Source organism: Rhopalosiphum maidis, chromosome 1, assembly GCF_003676215.2.
Source record: "Rhopalosiphum maidis isolate BTI-1 chromosome 1, ASM367621v3, whole genome shotgun sequence".
Classification (NCBI taxonomy): Eukaryota; Metazoa; Arthropoda; class Insecta; order Hemiptera; family Aphididae; genus Rhopalosiphum; species Rhopalosiphum maidis.
The window spans coordinates 34,499,332-34,518,199 of record NC_040877.1 but is presented as its reverse complement, the minus strand read 5'-3'; the positions used below and the strand labels follow the sequence as shown (position 1 = coordinate 34,518,199).

At 25.6% G+C, this 18,868-nt stretch overlaps 1 protein-coding gene across 1 annotated transcript; it reads left to right on the top strand.

The window, feature by feature from the left end:
- The first annotated feature begins 972 nt into the window (after positions 1 to 972).
- LOC113549454 (ubiquitin-like protein 3) lies at positions 973 to 17,406 on the top strand. Its single transcript, XM_026950765.1, has 4 exons — positions 973 to 2,152; positions 9,814 to 9,922; positions 15,432 to 15,596; positions 16,435 to 17,406. The coding sequence occupies exons 1-4, from the start codon at positions 2,117 to 2,119 to the stop codon at positions 16,497 to 16,499; spliced, it is 375 nt and encodes a 124-aa protein (XP_026806566.1). The 5' UTR covers positions 973 to 2,116; the 3' UTR covers positions 16,500 to 17,406.
- The last annotated feature ends 1,462 nt before the right edge of the window (positions 17,407 to 18,868 follow it).

Genomic DNA, 18,868 nt, shown 5'->3' with positions numbered 1-18,868 from the left:
TATATAGATTAATATTTTGTTGCTGAGATTTGTGTGTTTTGAGGTCACTGCTGTCCAGTCATTATGTCTGTATAAATGCGGATTATATTTCGTCATTGAGTAGAAAACTATAGGGTTAGGTGATAGTTTTCAATACATTTAACTCATTTAAGTATAGAACTAGGAATCTTGTTTTAAAAATGTAAGATTTTAAACTGAGCGTACTATTTTTTTCTATCAACATTAGAAGAAATCAGTAATTCAAATTCATTCTTGAATTTAAATCAAAATATAAAAACTTTTATTAATTTTGGTCGAAAGCTGGTTTTACGAAAAAGTCACGTTCTTACTAATTTTCTTTATCTATTATTTTCAAAACTTCTTAGAATTATTTCTAGTGTCTTCTTAAAAAGAAGGCATAGAAGCTATTATAACTATTAACTAGATGTAATTAATTAACAGAAACCATCTTTATAATTGAATAGTAGGATAATAGACGTGAATAAGAAAAATAAAACATAACTGTAATATCTATGAAACTAATACATTCATCTCTGATCGCTCTATTCAGAATCTGGAATTTATTTAAAAATTAATTAATAATAATTAATTCAATTAATATGATAATATACGTCACGATCGTATAAATAATAATTATGTGTGAATACTTTATAATATAACACGTAGTCATTATATTATACTATACAGTAATGTCGCTGAAAGATATCAGTCGTGTCCAGCATTAGCGCGCGCGTGTGGGGGGGCACCAGACGAGCACGATCGCTGCGGCGGCGAGTCGGTGGTCCCGTTTCCGTGCTGTAATCCCGTCAGTGACGGGCGCGCGAGCGCTTAACAGTGTTGCCAAGATTCCCCTAGTCCGGCGGCGGCGCGACGTGCACCTTGCGAACGGCCCGCGGCCGATCGACGGCGGTCTAGAGACTCGAAGTCTCGAACTACGACTGTAATACCGTACGAGAGAGCAAGTTGTACGTGCACAGCGGCAGGCCACGCACGGGGCGTCCGGCACCAGCATTGCAGCGCACCGAGCACCACGGCAACGGCACTACCTACGGCCGCGGCGGCGGTGAGGTTACAATATAGGAAACCACCTGACACGCCCCCACCGTTTTCCCAGTCATCACAAAGGATCCGCCACTCTCTATATAGCTGCATCTTCTAATCAACCGAGCGCGCGCGCACGTCACGTACACACACACACACACACACGCGCGCACGCACGCACACACACACACACCGCTGACACACCACATACGCATTAGTGCGCACACACACGCGCGCGCTTGAGACGCACGTATTATACACAATATATTATATTATTATAGTTACAGATACATTTTATTATTATTATTATTATTATTATTATTGTTTTTTTTTTTAAATTTTTTTTTTTATTTTCTCTTTTGTACGCCACTGACTGATGTGAATAACTTATTAGCGCTGCGCTGGCTCCTCTCGCGTACGGCTGGCTGGTGGTGGTGTCCCGAAAGCGGATTCTCGTCAAACAATAATAATAATAATAATAATAGCAGCAGCAATAGTAACGCAATATCATATTATTATTGTTGTTAAGTTATTATAATATATCCTCTTGACATCTGTGAGATTTTCGTTCCGCCGCCGACGTTGTTCCGTACGTATTATAATTATTTGAGACTTTTTTCGTCGTAATCGCGTCAATATGGCGTAGTGCCGCCGTCCGATTTCGTCTTCGTCGTCGAGCTGCCGCCGTTAACGGTATTGTCGTAGGTAGTTTGGTAGGTAGTTAGCCGTCGCCACCGTTCTGTGTCAGTGCGATACACAGCTCCGGTAATAATAATTAGTAATTACTGTACATCATAAGGTTAATGTATTTTACCTAATCACCAACAAACAGTGCGTACGGGGTTTTGCTTTCGTTATTGTTTAGTGCTTTTGGATTTTCAAAGTTTGTATGTGTTACTGCTACCGAGTAGATAATACGCAACGTTCGCCGGTGATGTTATCGTTGGCGTGACTGTGAAGACCGTGAAAAAGAATTGTCCCTGTTCCATGACTTCGACGGATTTATCAACAATCCGACAACGGACATCATCCGCAGTTACCTTGTAGCGCACTAACGTCGCTTGTCAAAACAAATATGACTACGTCCATCAGGTCTATTCCGTCTGACAAGGTATGTCAATCTTAAATTCTAATCATTTTTAGCATCATTAATAGGGTAAAATATTGTCTGTTATATTAGAAAGTATGGGTTTAAAATATATATGATATACACATTGGTTTTATCCATTTGTATATGCTATATAAAAGTGTCTAGGGATTTCAATTTTGTAATTTACAATATAAGTACTTGCCGTTGTTTGCATATTATCATACATAATATATACCTTGATAACATGCCTATAGGTAATTTAATTAATTACAGTAAAGCCAGGGTATTAAATTTTTTGTGGATTGCGTAAACTAATTTAAAGAGAAAGTCTTCTAGTTCTTTCTTTTTTGTTATGTAGGTGTAGAAATGATTTTTACTATCTAAGAAATATTAAAAAAAACTCACTATCCTAAATATGTTTGCAACTAAATTAAATATTTGCTATATGTTTACCTAATATTTAAAATTTTTCAATAAACCTATTAATATTGTAAATTAAATAAAGTTAATTTTTAATAATTTTAAATGCGAAAAAAGTACAAATCATTAAGTAGGTAGGTATATGGGTACATTATGAATGTTTTTTTGTGTAAAAAATTTTAATTATAGGTATCTATTGAAGAATATATGTTTAAACATGATTATAAATCTTGAATACCTCCTCCCAGTTACATAAAAAAAAAAATTCATTCAAAATCTATAACTGTCTGTACCAAGTTAGTTTATAATTTATATGTATCACTGTATCAGGTTTAATATAATAATCAAGCCAATATAACAATAATTTGTATATAAATTTATTTATTCCTATTTTAATGATGATTGTATAATATAAAAAAATTAATTTACCAATTATAATTTTGCTTAGTATTTTTTGATTTTTAGTAATTATATTCAATCATTTAAAATACCCAATTATAAGTAGACATTGTATTTTTTATTATTATTATTTTAGGTCATGTTTTAATGTACCAAATAATTACTTATTTTGATTGTGTGATGGTAAAGACACATCAATGTAGCATCATAAAGCTGCCACATGTAATATATTTCATTGATAGATGATGACATTTTACAGTTATTATAACAGTTGTGTTATTAATGAGGTGTCCTCGATATTGTCTATCAATATATTATTAAATTATTTATTAGGTACCTATCTAATTAATTTTGGCATTTATTGCATGGGACATCATTATAATGTCGATCCTCAATTGTTATCTATGCAGACATTATATTGATATAGACCCAAGTGGTTGAGTTTGGAATATACAATTTATCTAAGATGTGTTGTAGATAGATAGGTACCTACTTATATTTAAAATAATTTTCATATTTAGCTAGGTAAACTTATACGTGTATTCTATTTTACTCTAGGGGCAATAAAGTAATTTTGAAATTTATAGTTTTATGAATTTACCCCGGAGTATACATACTTAATTAATAGAAGAAGTTCCAAGTATAAAAATTTTATGTTTGCTACTTGATAGTGTATTGAACTGTTAAAGTATACCTAGATACCAGATACATAATTAGAAGCTACTATTATGTATGTTGTATAATAATAACTGTCTTCCATGAATGTTTTTGATAGATTTTGTTTTGTTTTTTTGGTTAATAACACAAGAAACAGGTACCTAATTAAATTTATCATGAGAAATCTGATTAAGCCATAGAAACTAATTATTTTTCTTTATGAAATATTTTATGATTTATGAATAATGTATAATTTTTTTTTCTTATTTAAAATGGTACTAAAACTATTTTTGAAAAAATAAAAATGTTCTAGGTATATATGATTTTACTTTGTAAAATACTTAAAATGTCAATCGGATAATAATCCATATTGGGCACAACTGCTACAAGTGGTTGGGGGTAAATCAAGTATAAAAATTAACACCAATATTAACCAATATTTTATTGTCAAATTTTCAAAATATATTTAAAGAAAGACAAATAGTCATAGGCGCAAATAAGGGGAGGGGCATGTAAGGGGTATTAGCATGCTCAATTTTAAAAGTAGCGACTTCAAATACTTTTTTTATAATATTACAATCAGTAGCTATTCAAAACTATGCCCGGAAAATGAAGAGCTTAAGCACCCTCAGTTTTTTTAATGAAATTGCGCCTATGCAAACAGTGACAACTTTGTAGATTGTATCTTAACTACTATTAAACTTTAATAGATTTTACGCAATTATTATACTAAAAGAATATTTTAAGTAAGTGAAGAAATTAATTTATTGTTTTAAAATATTGGTTTAAGATTATTAATTATGACCATAATTTACAATATACCTACATAATAACTATAAAAAGTAATTATATTTTAGATTTGAATAAACCCAAATTTAAAAAAAATTTAATTCCTTAGTTTTTTACCTATATATTGTTACACTTATTACCAATCTTACTTATGAGTTATAAGTCATTTGCTTGTCTTATATACATTAAACATATACATTTATTTTGATAATGGAACTAAGAGAGTACAATAGTGATTAGTAGTTATTATTAGTAGTAGTAGTTTAACTACCTATAGATTTATATCATAGTCAATATTTGTATAGTGTATCTATTTATTCAGTATTTATTGATCAAAATATAATCTATTTTCCAGCATCGCTTTTATTTATATTTGGAAAAAAAATTTTGGATCATAAAAATGTATTCTTTTTTTTACTTCTTCTTAGGTAAAAATTGCATTTTTATTTCTAAAACCTTGAAATTTTAATGTATACTAACTATATTTAAATAATAGATATTCACTATCCTTTTATGACTATTTAAGTTCAAGTTATATTCTCATGGCAGTATTGCAAGGGAAGGGATATTTTTAACTATGAGTTTTACTATTTTTATTCTTACCATCATAAACAAAATTTGTTTTTGTGTTTAGGATATTAAGATTATATATGTGTATAATTGAGTTTCAAATTTTAGAGTAATTTAAATGGAAATTATTTAGGTATCATTATTCAATTGTAGATATCTTATAGTGATTCTGATGGATTTTGACACTTCTATGTAGGTATTATAGCTGATTAGGTACTATGTTGGTATTATACTTTGAATTTATAATAAGTTTGTTACTTTAATTGATATAGGTAAATTATAATTGTGTACTTCAAGTTTTTACGAGTTTAATCATTGTTGATTTGTTGTTTTGTTTCTTTATTTTATATTTTATACTATCACTTAAGCATTTGACAGTAGTTAATTGTTATATTGGATTTTTAAAGTAATCTTGTTATTATTTTTTAATTTTTAATTTTGACTATACACAATAATATGTATATAGGATATTAATTTGATATATGTGAATAATATATTTATTATATAGGTATATGTTTATTATTGGATGTACTTAATTATTATGTGTTATCTACAAATATAATTACCATTTGGGTAGGTAGATAATTAACGATGAAGTCATCTTAATTACATTTAAATGTACTGATAACTATGATTAACACATTTTTACAACATCCTTATCATATATTGATATGAATTATGAAAATATTTTTAAATAGTTTTAGTGTAGGTAGTTATTTTACATTCTGAACTCATTTTTGATTGTTATTATTCAAATTAAAATTGGAGATGATTGTTAGTAACTTATTATAAGCTTATAACATTATTTACATAATGTAATGACAATTTTGATTTTGACAAGATGTACATGTTGATAAAATGCCCATTTTTCGATTACAATTCACAGGTTCCTATAATCCTTTAAAAAATTATTTAGGGTAGCTTTCTCAAGAAACCCAATTCATTTTACGCTGTGCGATAATTAGGAGCACTTGTCGATTTAGAAGTATAAATACATAACATATAGATATAAGTAATTTATATTTATTAATTATCCATTTGTTTTTATTTGTATTTCTTACAAAATAAATGCATAGACATCATTATTTTGATTAGCCTTACAATCGTTTTATATTCAATTTAAAAGTATAACTACTCATTAAAAAGTTGATTCTGGGGGACTTGGTTGTTAAAGAATAAAGAATCACTATTTGAGATTTTTTAAATTTAAATATTAGAAAAATTAAATTGGTAATTAATAATTATTATTATCCTTTGATAATATCACAATATAAGTAATTACTATCGAATACAAATTTGATATCACTTGATACTTTTTTTTCTTTTGTCCAAAATATTTATATTATTTTAATTCTAAAAAATTATCTTATCCATTTAATTTGGCAATAAGTTTTTTTTTTGTTCTAAAATTTAAAATTTTATCAACGTTTAATAAAATTGTTTTTAATGTTAAAAACTCGATCTTTAAAAACTGAAATGAAAAATGCCTGAACCAATTTTTTAGTAGAATAAATTATGATTTCTAGACAGTTTTCAGAGTTAAAATCCGTGCTTCAAATATATGTCATATGAACGATACGTCTTCCGTGCGTTGGTTAAAAATAATATTGAGAGGCATTAGGCACCAGCGGTGAATCAAGCAGCTTTCTGACGGTCGTATTGAAAGTTAGTGCAATTATAAATTATTTATGATTGTTTTACGTCGTATTTCATTGACATTTTCCATGGATTTACGTTTTTAACAATTATATTTATTTTTCATTGCTATTTTGTATAATGACTCAACTTACTTCATTTTTGTATCATTATCTAAGGACTAAGGGTTAAGTTCCGTTTTTATAAAAATCATCCCCCACCCATATTAACAAAATCGAAAAAATTGACACGAAAATTACGTACACTGGCAATGCTGTATATTGATTATAAAAAACCGTTCACTAATATTGAAATCATTTACATATAAATATATTGTATTTCATAGTATCCTAAATATCTCCACCAAAAATATTTTATTTTATTTGTGCAATAATTATTTTCAAAGTTGTTATTAATTTACAAGGTTATTATAGTAAATTATATTATTTTACATGACTTCTAGTTTGACGATTCATAACTTTATATTGATAGGTATTTAATTTATAAATGTAATGCCTTCTGAATTTTGATACATCCGGTATTTATGAACTATCCGTGCAATGATGTATTCTAAAATGTATTGTACTTAACTGTTCTCCAGGAGGTCTTAACTTTTGTATCTATGATCTATTATTATTTATTTAATGACCCAAATGCCATTGAAAAGTATTATTGTTATGTAAAATACGTGTCATGTTTTAGTTTATTTAAACAGTCTATAAGTTTTATTTTTATGTTATATATTTATAAACAAATTTAAATACAATTTAATAATATCTATTTTTAATTTACAATGTAGATTGTATAGACGCAGCTCGTAGATAATAGTAACAATACTTATTAATGATTTTTTTTTTAAACGTGACAATATAATTTATAGACTATGAAGTGATCTTCTGATGTATGTCGCAGACATAATATAAGGATTGATTGAGATTATATTAAAATTAAAAATAAATTTTCCTCTAGTTTATTAATTAAAACAGATATTAAACAAATAACAATAAACTATTAATTTTAAAATTTTAAAAACGAATGTTTGAGTAGGTATTTTAAGTATAAATGTATATATTAAAAAAAAAAATTAGTAAAATCTAACTTAGGAATAATGTACCAGTTTATCAACAAATTAAATATTATAGTTTGTATTTAATTTCATCTTAATATACGATTTTTACATTTCATATTTAGTTTATCTTTGTTGTGTAAGTTTGCAAAAAATATAGTAATATAGATACAGATTTTACAAGGCTGTCTATTATGTGTAGGTTTATTGATTTTATTTTTTTAAAGAAGTCCTTCCAATGTATACGATATTTATGAAAATTGTTATGAACGAGATTACGTCGGTTGATATTTTTTATATTTATAGATAAAGATATTTTATTTATTATTAGGTTAACTGTTTGTTTTAGATTTTATTAGATACGTGTCTTTGTGTATATACTATTGCTTAGTATATTATGCTCTTCAGACATCAATAAGTATTATTTTTCTTAATATTTTTACTGTGACCTATTTTGTCATACTTAAACAATAAACTAACGTCGATCAGATCAATGTAATTCTAAACAATTTTTTATTCGAAACTATTATTTTTAACGAAATTTTTTCTTGAACTTAATCTTTTGTAACTGTTTTACACTTAATAATAATAATAAGTCAAATAATAATAACATAAAAAATGATTAAATAGGTAGAATTGATACCTAGCATTTAAATATATATATATTAATACATTGGTAAATGTTTTTTCATAAATTAATAAATTCAAGTTTAAATGAATCATGAATTGCTCAAATTATTTCAATTACAATAGTATTTATTATTGATCTACAAACTCCTTAAATATGTTTATAAATTATATAAAAAACACGTTTATAAGTAAAGTATAATTTATGGATATTTAATAGTAAACAAATGCATAGCCACATTGACATATTTTTCAAATTTATAAAGTACTTAATTTTATTCCTATTTTAAAAATAAATGAAAAAAGCGTTTTGTCGTCTGTAAGGTATTTTGTCGACTGTTAGGTATCAGCAGTTTTTTCCCTTCCTCTTTGTCTCAGTCTACCATAGAACCGTCAGAATATCGATTGCGCCCTTCACCCGGTAGGTTTCATTCTCTTTCTCCCTCCCCTATGCCTTGGAACTGAGCCCCGGTGACCCATTTCCGTCTAGCAGGACCACCCTTTTTGCAACAGACGTGTTCTATTTCCGAGAATAAACTACAAACAAATGGTTCAATAATATCAATAAAATAATTAAAATAATTAATAAAGTATATTTATTTTATGAACAAAAAGGAACTTTCTGTTAGTAAAAATTAATAATTAAATAAGATTTACTATAATGTTTATTTTTGAAAATTACTATTCTTATTTTAAAAAACAACGCATTGTACTGTTTACCCATTAATTAAATATACTTAATATTATATATTTAATCAATAGTTTACCTATATAAATTAAAAGTATTTAAGTATATATATATTTATAAAAAATATGTAATGTTTTATTTTTGTTTATAAATATACAATCTGTAAAAGTTTATTTACAATAAGAATATAAAAACATTAAAAACTAAATATAATGATATAAGTGTATGAGAAAAGAAGTAATCCAGCGATCTTGCAATCGTTTAATAGTTTTAGTTTTATGTAAACAACTATATTATATTTTAGTCTAAAAATATAAATGTATAATAATCTACCTATTTTATTTATTTCATTATACAATATGATGATTTTATGAAATATCGTATTCTTAACCCAACGCACGTACATATATCAATACTTATGTGATGTCCGTACATATTGTCCTTGTTTATAAACAAAGGCATGCATTGAATAGGAGTAGGATGTGAATTTTACTTCCCAGTCTTCAATTATTTATTTTATTTTTTTATGACAGTTTGATAGTTCGTGAAATCTTCAATTCTGATTTTGTGTTTTACCTTTATTGACTCAGTTAACACCGAAGTTGACATTTTTAAATTAAAAAATGGTTTTCAGTTACACGCCAAAAAGCGATAGATTGTCTGTAGATCATGATTTAGTTGTTTTAGTGTCATTAGTAAATGGTCTTAACCCTGAAGATTTGTTAAAGACTAAGGTTTTTTTTCTATGAAAACTATTTAAATATAAATTTAAAAATAACATATTGGAAATAAATTCATGCAGATATTTTAATATTTATTTTTATGTTATAGATAAACCTCAGATTGATTCTTGTCAGCGGTAAAACTAAAGAATTCATATTTAGTCCTAACGACTCGGCGGGTGATATAGCTCAAGCAATTTTTGATAATTGGCCAGAAGGTAAGAATTTTTTATAAATTAGTAGTATTAAATGAATACTATAAAAGTTTTAGATGCAAAAAAATAAAATATTTTAAATTAATTGATATGAATTAAAACTAATTGTAAAAATTAACAAATTACAACATAAAAATTTTCATTGTCAGATTATCTTAAGGACATTTTTAATCTACCATAGGAGGGATACATTAATTATATTTTATATTAATTCAAAGTAAAATTGAAGACTTTTTAAAACCTTTTTTTATTTTACAAATTATGAACTGTATAATATATGTAACAAATCAAATGTTTACATTTATTTTTATCCAATTTATTCATAAAACAAATTATTTATTTCTTTCTAATGTAGCTACTTGTATATTAATAATATTATGTTCATTATTTTCGTTCTGTAAATTTTGAACAAGTAATATTTTGAGCTATAGCTATTACTGCAGATTTTATAAGTTTCTAAAAATAAATAGTAGTTCACAAATAGGTCGTACTAATTATTCATTGTACTTCAAATTTAGGATTACAATTTACAAATTTGAACGTAGCTTATTTAATTAAACTGTAAGGGACTTGGATCAACATGGAATGAAAACTAAAATTTCTTTTGTACTAATAAGTAATACACCGATCAAAACAAAACTAATAGTATACGTATCTACTGGTTACAAGGTTATAACTTATAAAAATTGTAAGTAATGTTTTGAGTTACAGTAATAATGGTGTATACCTACCTTCCTATTGGAAACAAATAAAAAGAACACATTGTTATTGCTTGTGAGTTAATGACGTAAGAGAAAACGATTATTTACTAAAAACAACATGCCGTATTTACGTCATAAAAATACATTTTCATTATTATTATATAAATACCTAAAAATAAATGTTATATATTTACATAATAATAAGTCAATTATATTTTTAAGTATATTTCAATTTAATATTAAATAATTAAATATTTTTAAAATTGACGTAAGCAGTTAAAAACATTAAAATTTTAAGTTTTATATTTAATTTTTAATTTTTATTTCTTATTTTAAAGATAAGATAAATGTGATTTGTATTTAAGAGTTTGGTTTGTTATTATGTATAAAGTAATATTATATTTGAATCTCATATTCGCTTCAGTACAAAATTACACGTGTTATATGACGTAACTGGGTGGGACTGTAAAATGGGCTTTTTTATATTATATGACATATGCAACTAGTCAGCATGTAAAAACAAATAATTTTATTGTAAACACTTGTAGGATAATTAATAGTTAATACTATTTGGTGTACTATCTTTTAGATGATATTTTCATTTGTATAGAATTATTAAGACTAAAGCTTGTCGTTTGATCCATGGATATCACAAAGGTCTCAAGGATAAAAAAGTTTCGTGAAGTTTGAAATTCATTAAATGAAATATTATTTAACATAAAAAATATACGTATTATAAAATATAATAACGTTTATAAATTCATATTAAATTAATCGCATGTGTTATTAAACTTATTTATTTTATTATAAGTACTTAATATTATAATTAATATATTTTATTTTCTCGAGCTAGTTTACATTTTAATAGTATCTATACTAAATATAATAGTAATGTGTATTGTTTTTATTTGTGTGGAAATCAACATTTTATGGATCCAAGATCGCGGACTCTCTTTGCCTGACTATTCTGCCTCTGTTAAATCATTCTTTTTTCTTTTTGGTTTTAAGTTAGGTAATAAATGGGACATAATATCCTTACACATAAATTTATTTATGTTATAATTATTATAGAAAATTTAGTACCTAATTAGATAAAAATAATATTGATTATTTAACAGTATAAGTTTATAAATAATGCAATTTTTGAAAATAAAGTTATAAAAATTTCTATTTCAAATTTTTGTGAAATTATATACATTTCGTTATTTAACATTGGAGTGAAAGCTTCTTCTTTCAAATTTATCTTTCCGTTGGCCGTATTATAGACCATGTAAATGGGCCGGTTGACTGGCGACTGAGTTTTTTAAGACTTTCTCTCACTTTGTTTTGCATCTACAAGGTGTATCATATATATAATAATAGTGTTCAATTCATAACGTATCATTAAATAAAAGAACTACACACACACACACACAACGTAGATATAGATGCAGTTAAATTTACACGTTCATTTTTCGATTTTTTTTTCTTTTAAAATGTATGTTATAAACTTATAACTGTTAAATGACACTGATTTTGGATGTTTGTAAAAATGGTTGGTCTTTTTACTTTGGATATTATTTACTAAAAAATAAGAAAACTGGATGTTTTCAAAAATCATGATAGGTATTTCATTATAACAATTTAAAAATGCATTTATTTTTATTTCCTTAACCGCATTTGAACAATCAGGATTTGGCTATCATAATTAATTTTAAGTTATATTTATAAAACATAAACAAAGTAAATAATATAAGGTTTTCAGTATTTATTTTTTATAAAATGCATAGTTAATGTTCTATTTAATAGAGCCTAAAATAATTACATCGCTAGTAATTGTTATTTATCACTCTTCCTCTCTGGGCATTTTTATTTACTTTCTAAGTCATGTATCATAATACAGTATTAGTCTGTCACCATCACGGTTCTTAAAATATGTTCTAGTTCAATTGTGGTTTTTATGTGTTGGTAAGACTAATACGGAAAACTAACTGAACTTGATTTTTTAATTATTATTTATCAATATTTATCACAAAAACAATTTCAATAATTAAAACTCAACATTTGGATAAGAAAACAAAATTAACAAATGTAAAAAAAAACGTAAACGTAAAAACACATGTTAATTAAAAAAAAAAAAATTGAAGTGTATGATTCTTTTTTTTTGATTATACTACAATAATATAAGTTTTCTAGTATAATTTCCCAAATTTAAATGAGTGACATTTTGTTAATATTCAAATTAAGTGTCTCAAATCATAAATTTTGCAAACAAGAAAAAAGAGCACGGGTACTATTGTATATTTAATAACATTTGTTATTGGTTCCAAAACGTATATCAAAATTTCTGATTGCAGCTAATTGGCCGCTGCTGAGGTATTATAATCTAAAACTTATAAGTACTATTGTTTTCACAAATTAGTAATATAATGTTACACCTTCATAAAATTTTATATGTGTTATGTATACCTAATGTATATTGTATAATATATTTGCATTCATAGTTCAGTTTTTGTCACTGGTAGTAAAATCCTGTTTATGATCTGAACAGAGTTCAAATATCACGTTTTCTATGGAACTCTGGGTAAATATATTCATACATGCAGTTTCTTACTTGACTATAGCTAGTTCGACAACAAGTGGAATTGTATATCCTTATATATCATTGCGCACGAGATAAGTACTTTTCTAGCAGTCACTCTCCCCTCAAATATTTATTTAGATTTAGATTCTGAGTGATGCGGTAAATGCATTGTTTTTAAAATGATGTGTTTTTTGTGTATTTATACACGATGATAATATTTTGATATTTAATTTTGAAGGGGTTTGGGGATAGAAAATTGGATCTCTTTGTACCTTAAATAGACAAACATTGATAGACCATTTAGACGATCCTACAAATTAATTAATAAATAATATAATAATAATTATTGGATTTTGTTTAAAATAATGTGTTACCTCTGTCATACTATTTCTAAGGTATATTTTAATTCTCTTTAAACTTAAGAATGTTTTTTCAGGTGTTGAAGTAGACACCTAGAGTGTGCATAAAACGTTGAATAAAAAATGTATGTTAGGGTAAATATCAATGTTACACTGTTTTAACGCTTCAATTCAGGATTTTGGATTGATATTTGATTTTTTTAATTCTCTTAGTTTTCTACTCCACAATTTAAGTTCAGCTAATGAATTAGTTACATCTAGACAATCTAGTTTTGTAGAATAGAAATTGATTAATTTTTTGATTGATATTTCATCAGTAGATAAAATTTCAGCAGAAAATAGATATTGAAATCCTAAAAAAAGTATTTTAATACCCAGTAATTTAGGTACCCTAAATTTGAAAAACTAACCTTCAAAAATGTCTGAATGAGACAGAAAACGTTCCTGTAATTGATTAATAAAATAATCCAAGTATGGTATGAACACCGTAACTTTATAAAAATCTTCTATGTGAATTCGGATTTGGTCGATGCTTTTGTCGATTTGTTATTCGTTTCATACATATTTAAATTCCAACATCCTCTGGTATTTCCTCGCTCATTTTAGCCATTTTAGCTCGGTTTGACGACTGATGGACGCTCTTATGTTTATTAAGTTATAAATAAGTAAATATTAAAGATAATGACAAAACTATAAAGCTGAAATCCACTGTTTATTATTTATTTATGTAATACAGTAATATAGCAATATTTAAAACTTTTTTTTTTTAGTAATTTGTATTTTGTAAGACAACAGTATATAAATACACGGCACACGGGGGGAATCTATCCCTCATATCCCTCCCTGTAATTACGCTCTTGAAGTCCAAATGTTTACAAAATTATGAAAATGTATAAACTATAAGTATTTTTTGGTAACAAGCACTGTAAGTAGTAGGTATCGAATGTACCTCGCTGGAATGGATGTTTTAAATTTAAATTTAATGATAAAAAACGAATTTAAGCAAAAATAGTGTAATCATTTAGTAATAAAAGTATAATGATATCAAAACAGCAAATGTTGGTATTTTTATTTTTTATTTATAATTTCAAAAAGTTTTGCGATTTTTCAATTTTTTTTTTCAAAAAGTCCTTACTAGATTCAATTTACTTTTAGAAATGTCCATTAATGTTGATGAGCATTTTTAAAAAAGTGTCTTTAGATACAAAAATAAAAAAAAACATCATTGTAAAATTAATATATTTATTGCTCTGAAAATTAGGAAATCGTGATACTTTAACGATCGATTCATGTATTTTGCACTATATTGTGCTATAGTATAAATTCTAATACATTAGTAATATTGGAACTCTCGTAATGGCCACATTTAAGACTCCCATAGTTTCGGCATTGAACTTTGTAAATGACGTATCTATACAGCTGTCCAGAAATACGTACCTATTGGCTAGCTGGTATTACTACTGTACAATAGTTATTTAGCAATGAAAAAAAAAACAATGAATGTATTTGTTGAAATTATTATTCTTACTTTCACAAATCTAGAGATTTTTTTGTATAAGAAGAATGAAAAATCGTGACGAAGACTGTTTTTATGACAAGTTTTTCCTTTATCACTTATATTTCTATTATATTTATTGTGTTTAATTATATATGCACATATGATAAGTTATAAACGTATAATTCAGATAGTATGTATACTGTTTACTACCCTTAATACTTGTTTTATCTAGAAAAATATTAAATTACTGCAGCGTTGTCACATCTACCGCTTGAATATGTGTTGACGACATAAAATACGCTACGGTTGATTACAAATATGATACTATTGTCTATTACCTACAATATATCAATTTTTTTAAATATTTGATTTTGTTTTATACTGATTACAGATTGGGCGGACGAAGCAGTTGAAAAAGCCGAGATCCTCAGACTGATATATCAGGGTCGTTTTTTACACAGTAACGTCACGTTGGGTGCTCTAGGCCTTGTACCAGCCCGTACCACTGTTATGCATCTTGTACCAAGGGAAACATTACCCGAACCTAATTCACAAGGTGAGATATATAACGAACGAACAATTTCTGGGCACTGGTTGTGGTCTCTCGATGATACCACTTACTCTTCTAATCCACAAGCAACATCTGAGAATACCAGTGGGCAACCTTAAAATTATTTAGATCCTTGATTATTCCTGTCATTGTATTAACATCAAAACCATCATTGATAAAGTTTAAAAACTTATTCATTTTTATTAATTTCTTATTTATATGTTTTTCTAAAAGAGATATAACAACATTTATTAAAAACATACTGCACTAATAATTTTTGTTTAAAAATTAATAAATAATTTATTAGTTACTAAAACAATTTATATTTTATTTTATGTTTTGTTTACACTCTTAATAATTGATTATGATTGTTTAATGTTGTATGTGTATAGTATTTTTTTAAATTAATATTTTTCTTAAAAAAATTTATATATAATATGTATATATATACCATCATAAAATTACATTTTTTAACAGGTACTGCATTACAACATTTATAATAATAATTGTATAAAATATTTTTTACTTGTAATTTCCTTGTTTAACTTGATTCCATAATCAGTTGATAATACTGCTAGTAATGCATATGTAAAATTAATAATTAAATAGTTAGTTTTTATAATTATAACTATCTTCTCTAATACTAGTAAAACTTAATTATTATGGTATTTAACTTAAATATATTAAGAATGAAATTTTTTAATATTCAAATTAGTAATGGTTTTGAATATCAAATTCTTTCTTTCTTCTACTTTTCCATACATGCTCATTGTCAAACCACAGATTCAATTAATTTTTTGTATATTAATAAAATATCATAATTTAATATTGTTATTTTTTCTAGATCAAAGACAGAAAAGTAAAGGTGCAAGCAGTAGTTGCTGTTCAGCTGCCTGTACTATATTATGAATGTGTTCTATAATAATGCAAATATTGTGTATTTAGTAAAAATATATAAAGTATGCTTAAAATGCAACTTTCAAAACAAATTTTTAGTGAGTGGTCCCACCATTTACCCAATGATGAATCGTGACCATTGGTGGGTTAATGTTCTATAGATTTTTTTGACTTGTATATTTTCAGAAATCCCCTCCAAATTTTTTTTAATTATTATTATTTTTGTTTTTTTATTAACTATATTATAGATAGGTCTAAGGACAAAAAATGTAATTAAACGTTATATTAGGTTTATTAATACATCACAATTATGACACGAGTATAAGCCTGTTTCATTTGTGTCTGTATTTTAAAAAACTGTGTTCAATTTATAAAAATTAACGCAACAAATTTAAATCACTATGATTATGGATAATCGAACTATCCCTTATTTTGTATTGTTGCAATTCATGATGAAAATCTTTAATCTTTACTGTTGTATGTTATTTAGATTTGTTCGGTTTCCTTTAAACAACAAAAAAAAGTTAATAAAAAATAAAAATATTTTTATAAAAATATATATGTATACATTTAAAAATAAATGTAATTGCACGGTATATGATTACTGTTCTCCATTTGTCTTTATGATGTATATTAAGTGTAAATAGTAATATTCATTCATACATTTAAATTATGTTTTGAATTATATATTCGGGATGAACGAAAACAACCTGCAATATCTCAGAGTCGTGCTTTGGTTTGTGCTCATTATTCTTAAGCTATATGAAATATAAACTTGATCTTATTGTTGTATGGATGTTAATTATATTGGTTGTCTTAAATCATAATGTTTATAAAAAATATTATAGTTTAATATACACTATTATCAAGAAACTTAAAATATATAAATTATATTTTTTTTTTTTTGCTTTTACTCTTCTGTGATTTTTTCGTTATTATACAATTTTTTTTAGATAATGTAATTGTGTAATATAGTTCGTATATACATGTATAATCTCACCTTTTTGATTCTTAATGTAAATTATTTCTAATCCTTATTTTTTTAAACCGAAATTACATTTAGGATTAGGTGTATATTATTATCGTTGTCGTTGTGTAAAGTATATTAAGAAAAACGAATACATAATTATATATATATAACATATATGATTATTTTAAATATAACAGTATGTATTATTATTATCAATATAGTATTATTTAATTGTTCGTAAATATTTGAATGTTTATTTAATCCTTTTAATAAAATATAATGTTAATTATTACCACAACAATATCTTTATTAAGTATTGTACAATAAAATATTATGATACTATTAAATCTTAGTATAATAAATAATATTAATATTATCAATTATGACTGATGAGTAAAAATTTTAATAAAAATTATATTAGTATATGTATTTGGTTACAAATCATTGTTGGTTTTCAAGTATTTTATTGTTCTATATACAAATAATTTGAAATAAAATAAATTAGGGTTTTGTATGAATTTTATTTCTGTAAAATAAAAAATGAAACTTTAATTGAGGTTATTTGATCCAAAATAAATTTCAATATAAGTCTTAAGATCAATGTCATTACCATTATTAATTATTAATTAATTATTATAATATGAATTTATAATTTTAGAATATTTGTTATTTGATAGATTATGATCACGAACTAAGGACAATTATAATACCCTCAATGTTTAAATAACCAGTTTAAAAATCTCAAAACATTCAATTCTAATAATAATCTAATTTACCATTTGTTCCAAAAGCATCCGATGGCATCTAAAATATTCATATTCGTATCAGTGTATCACTAACCAATAACCTGTAAGAGTCGGTGAATGAGATATGGTGAACTTGTTTTCATTTTGTTATGCTGATAACATTTATTGTTATATTGAATTATATTAAAAATAACATCGAAAAAATCAATATTCCTTAAATTAATTTTATGGCGGAATAAGGTAATAACACTGGTTCCATCAGAAATGAATTTCGGAATGTATGGCATAAAACTATAAAATTACCACGAAGAAATGTGTAGTAATATTAAATCATTTTTTAACGATTTACGTTATTTTCAAACAGGGTGCTGTAAACTTAAATTAAGGGTGCCGTGAAATTAAATATAAAAACATGTAGTTAATGTTAAATGTAATAATTTGTTTTATAAAATAAAATGTGTATATACTATTTTTGATTATACTTAGCACTTAACTAAAGAAAACCAAAGTCACAAAATATAAATAAAAACAAATGGGTATATAATTAGGTACTATAGAAGTATAGACTATAGAGCAGCAGTACTCACTACCTAACCAGCCAGCGGGCCGCATGCCCTTAAATAAATTTAGTGCGACCAAGCAATTTTAGTATATTATATTTATGG

Coding starts and splice junctions, on each gene's coding strand:
- LOC113549454 (XM_026950765.1), top strand. CDS start 2,117: ATGACTACGTCCATCAGGTCTATTCCGTCTGACAAG. Junction 2,153..9,813: donor GGTCTATTCCGTCTGACAAG/GTATGTCAATCT, acceptor TTTATGTTATAG/ATAAACCTCAGATTGATTCT. Junction 15,597..16,434: donor ACCCGAACCTAATTCACAAG/GTGAGATATATA, acceptor TATTTTTTCTAG/ATCAAAGACAGAAAAGTAAA.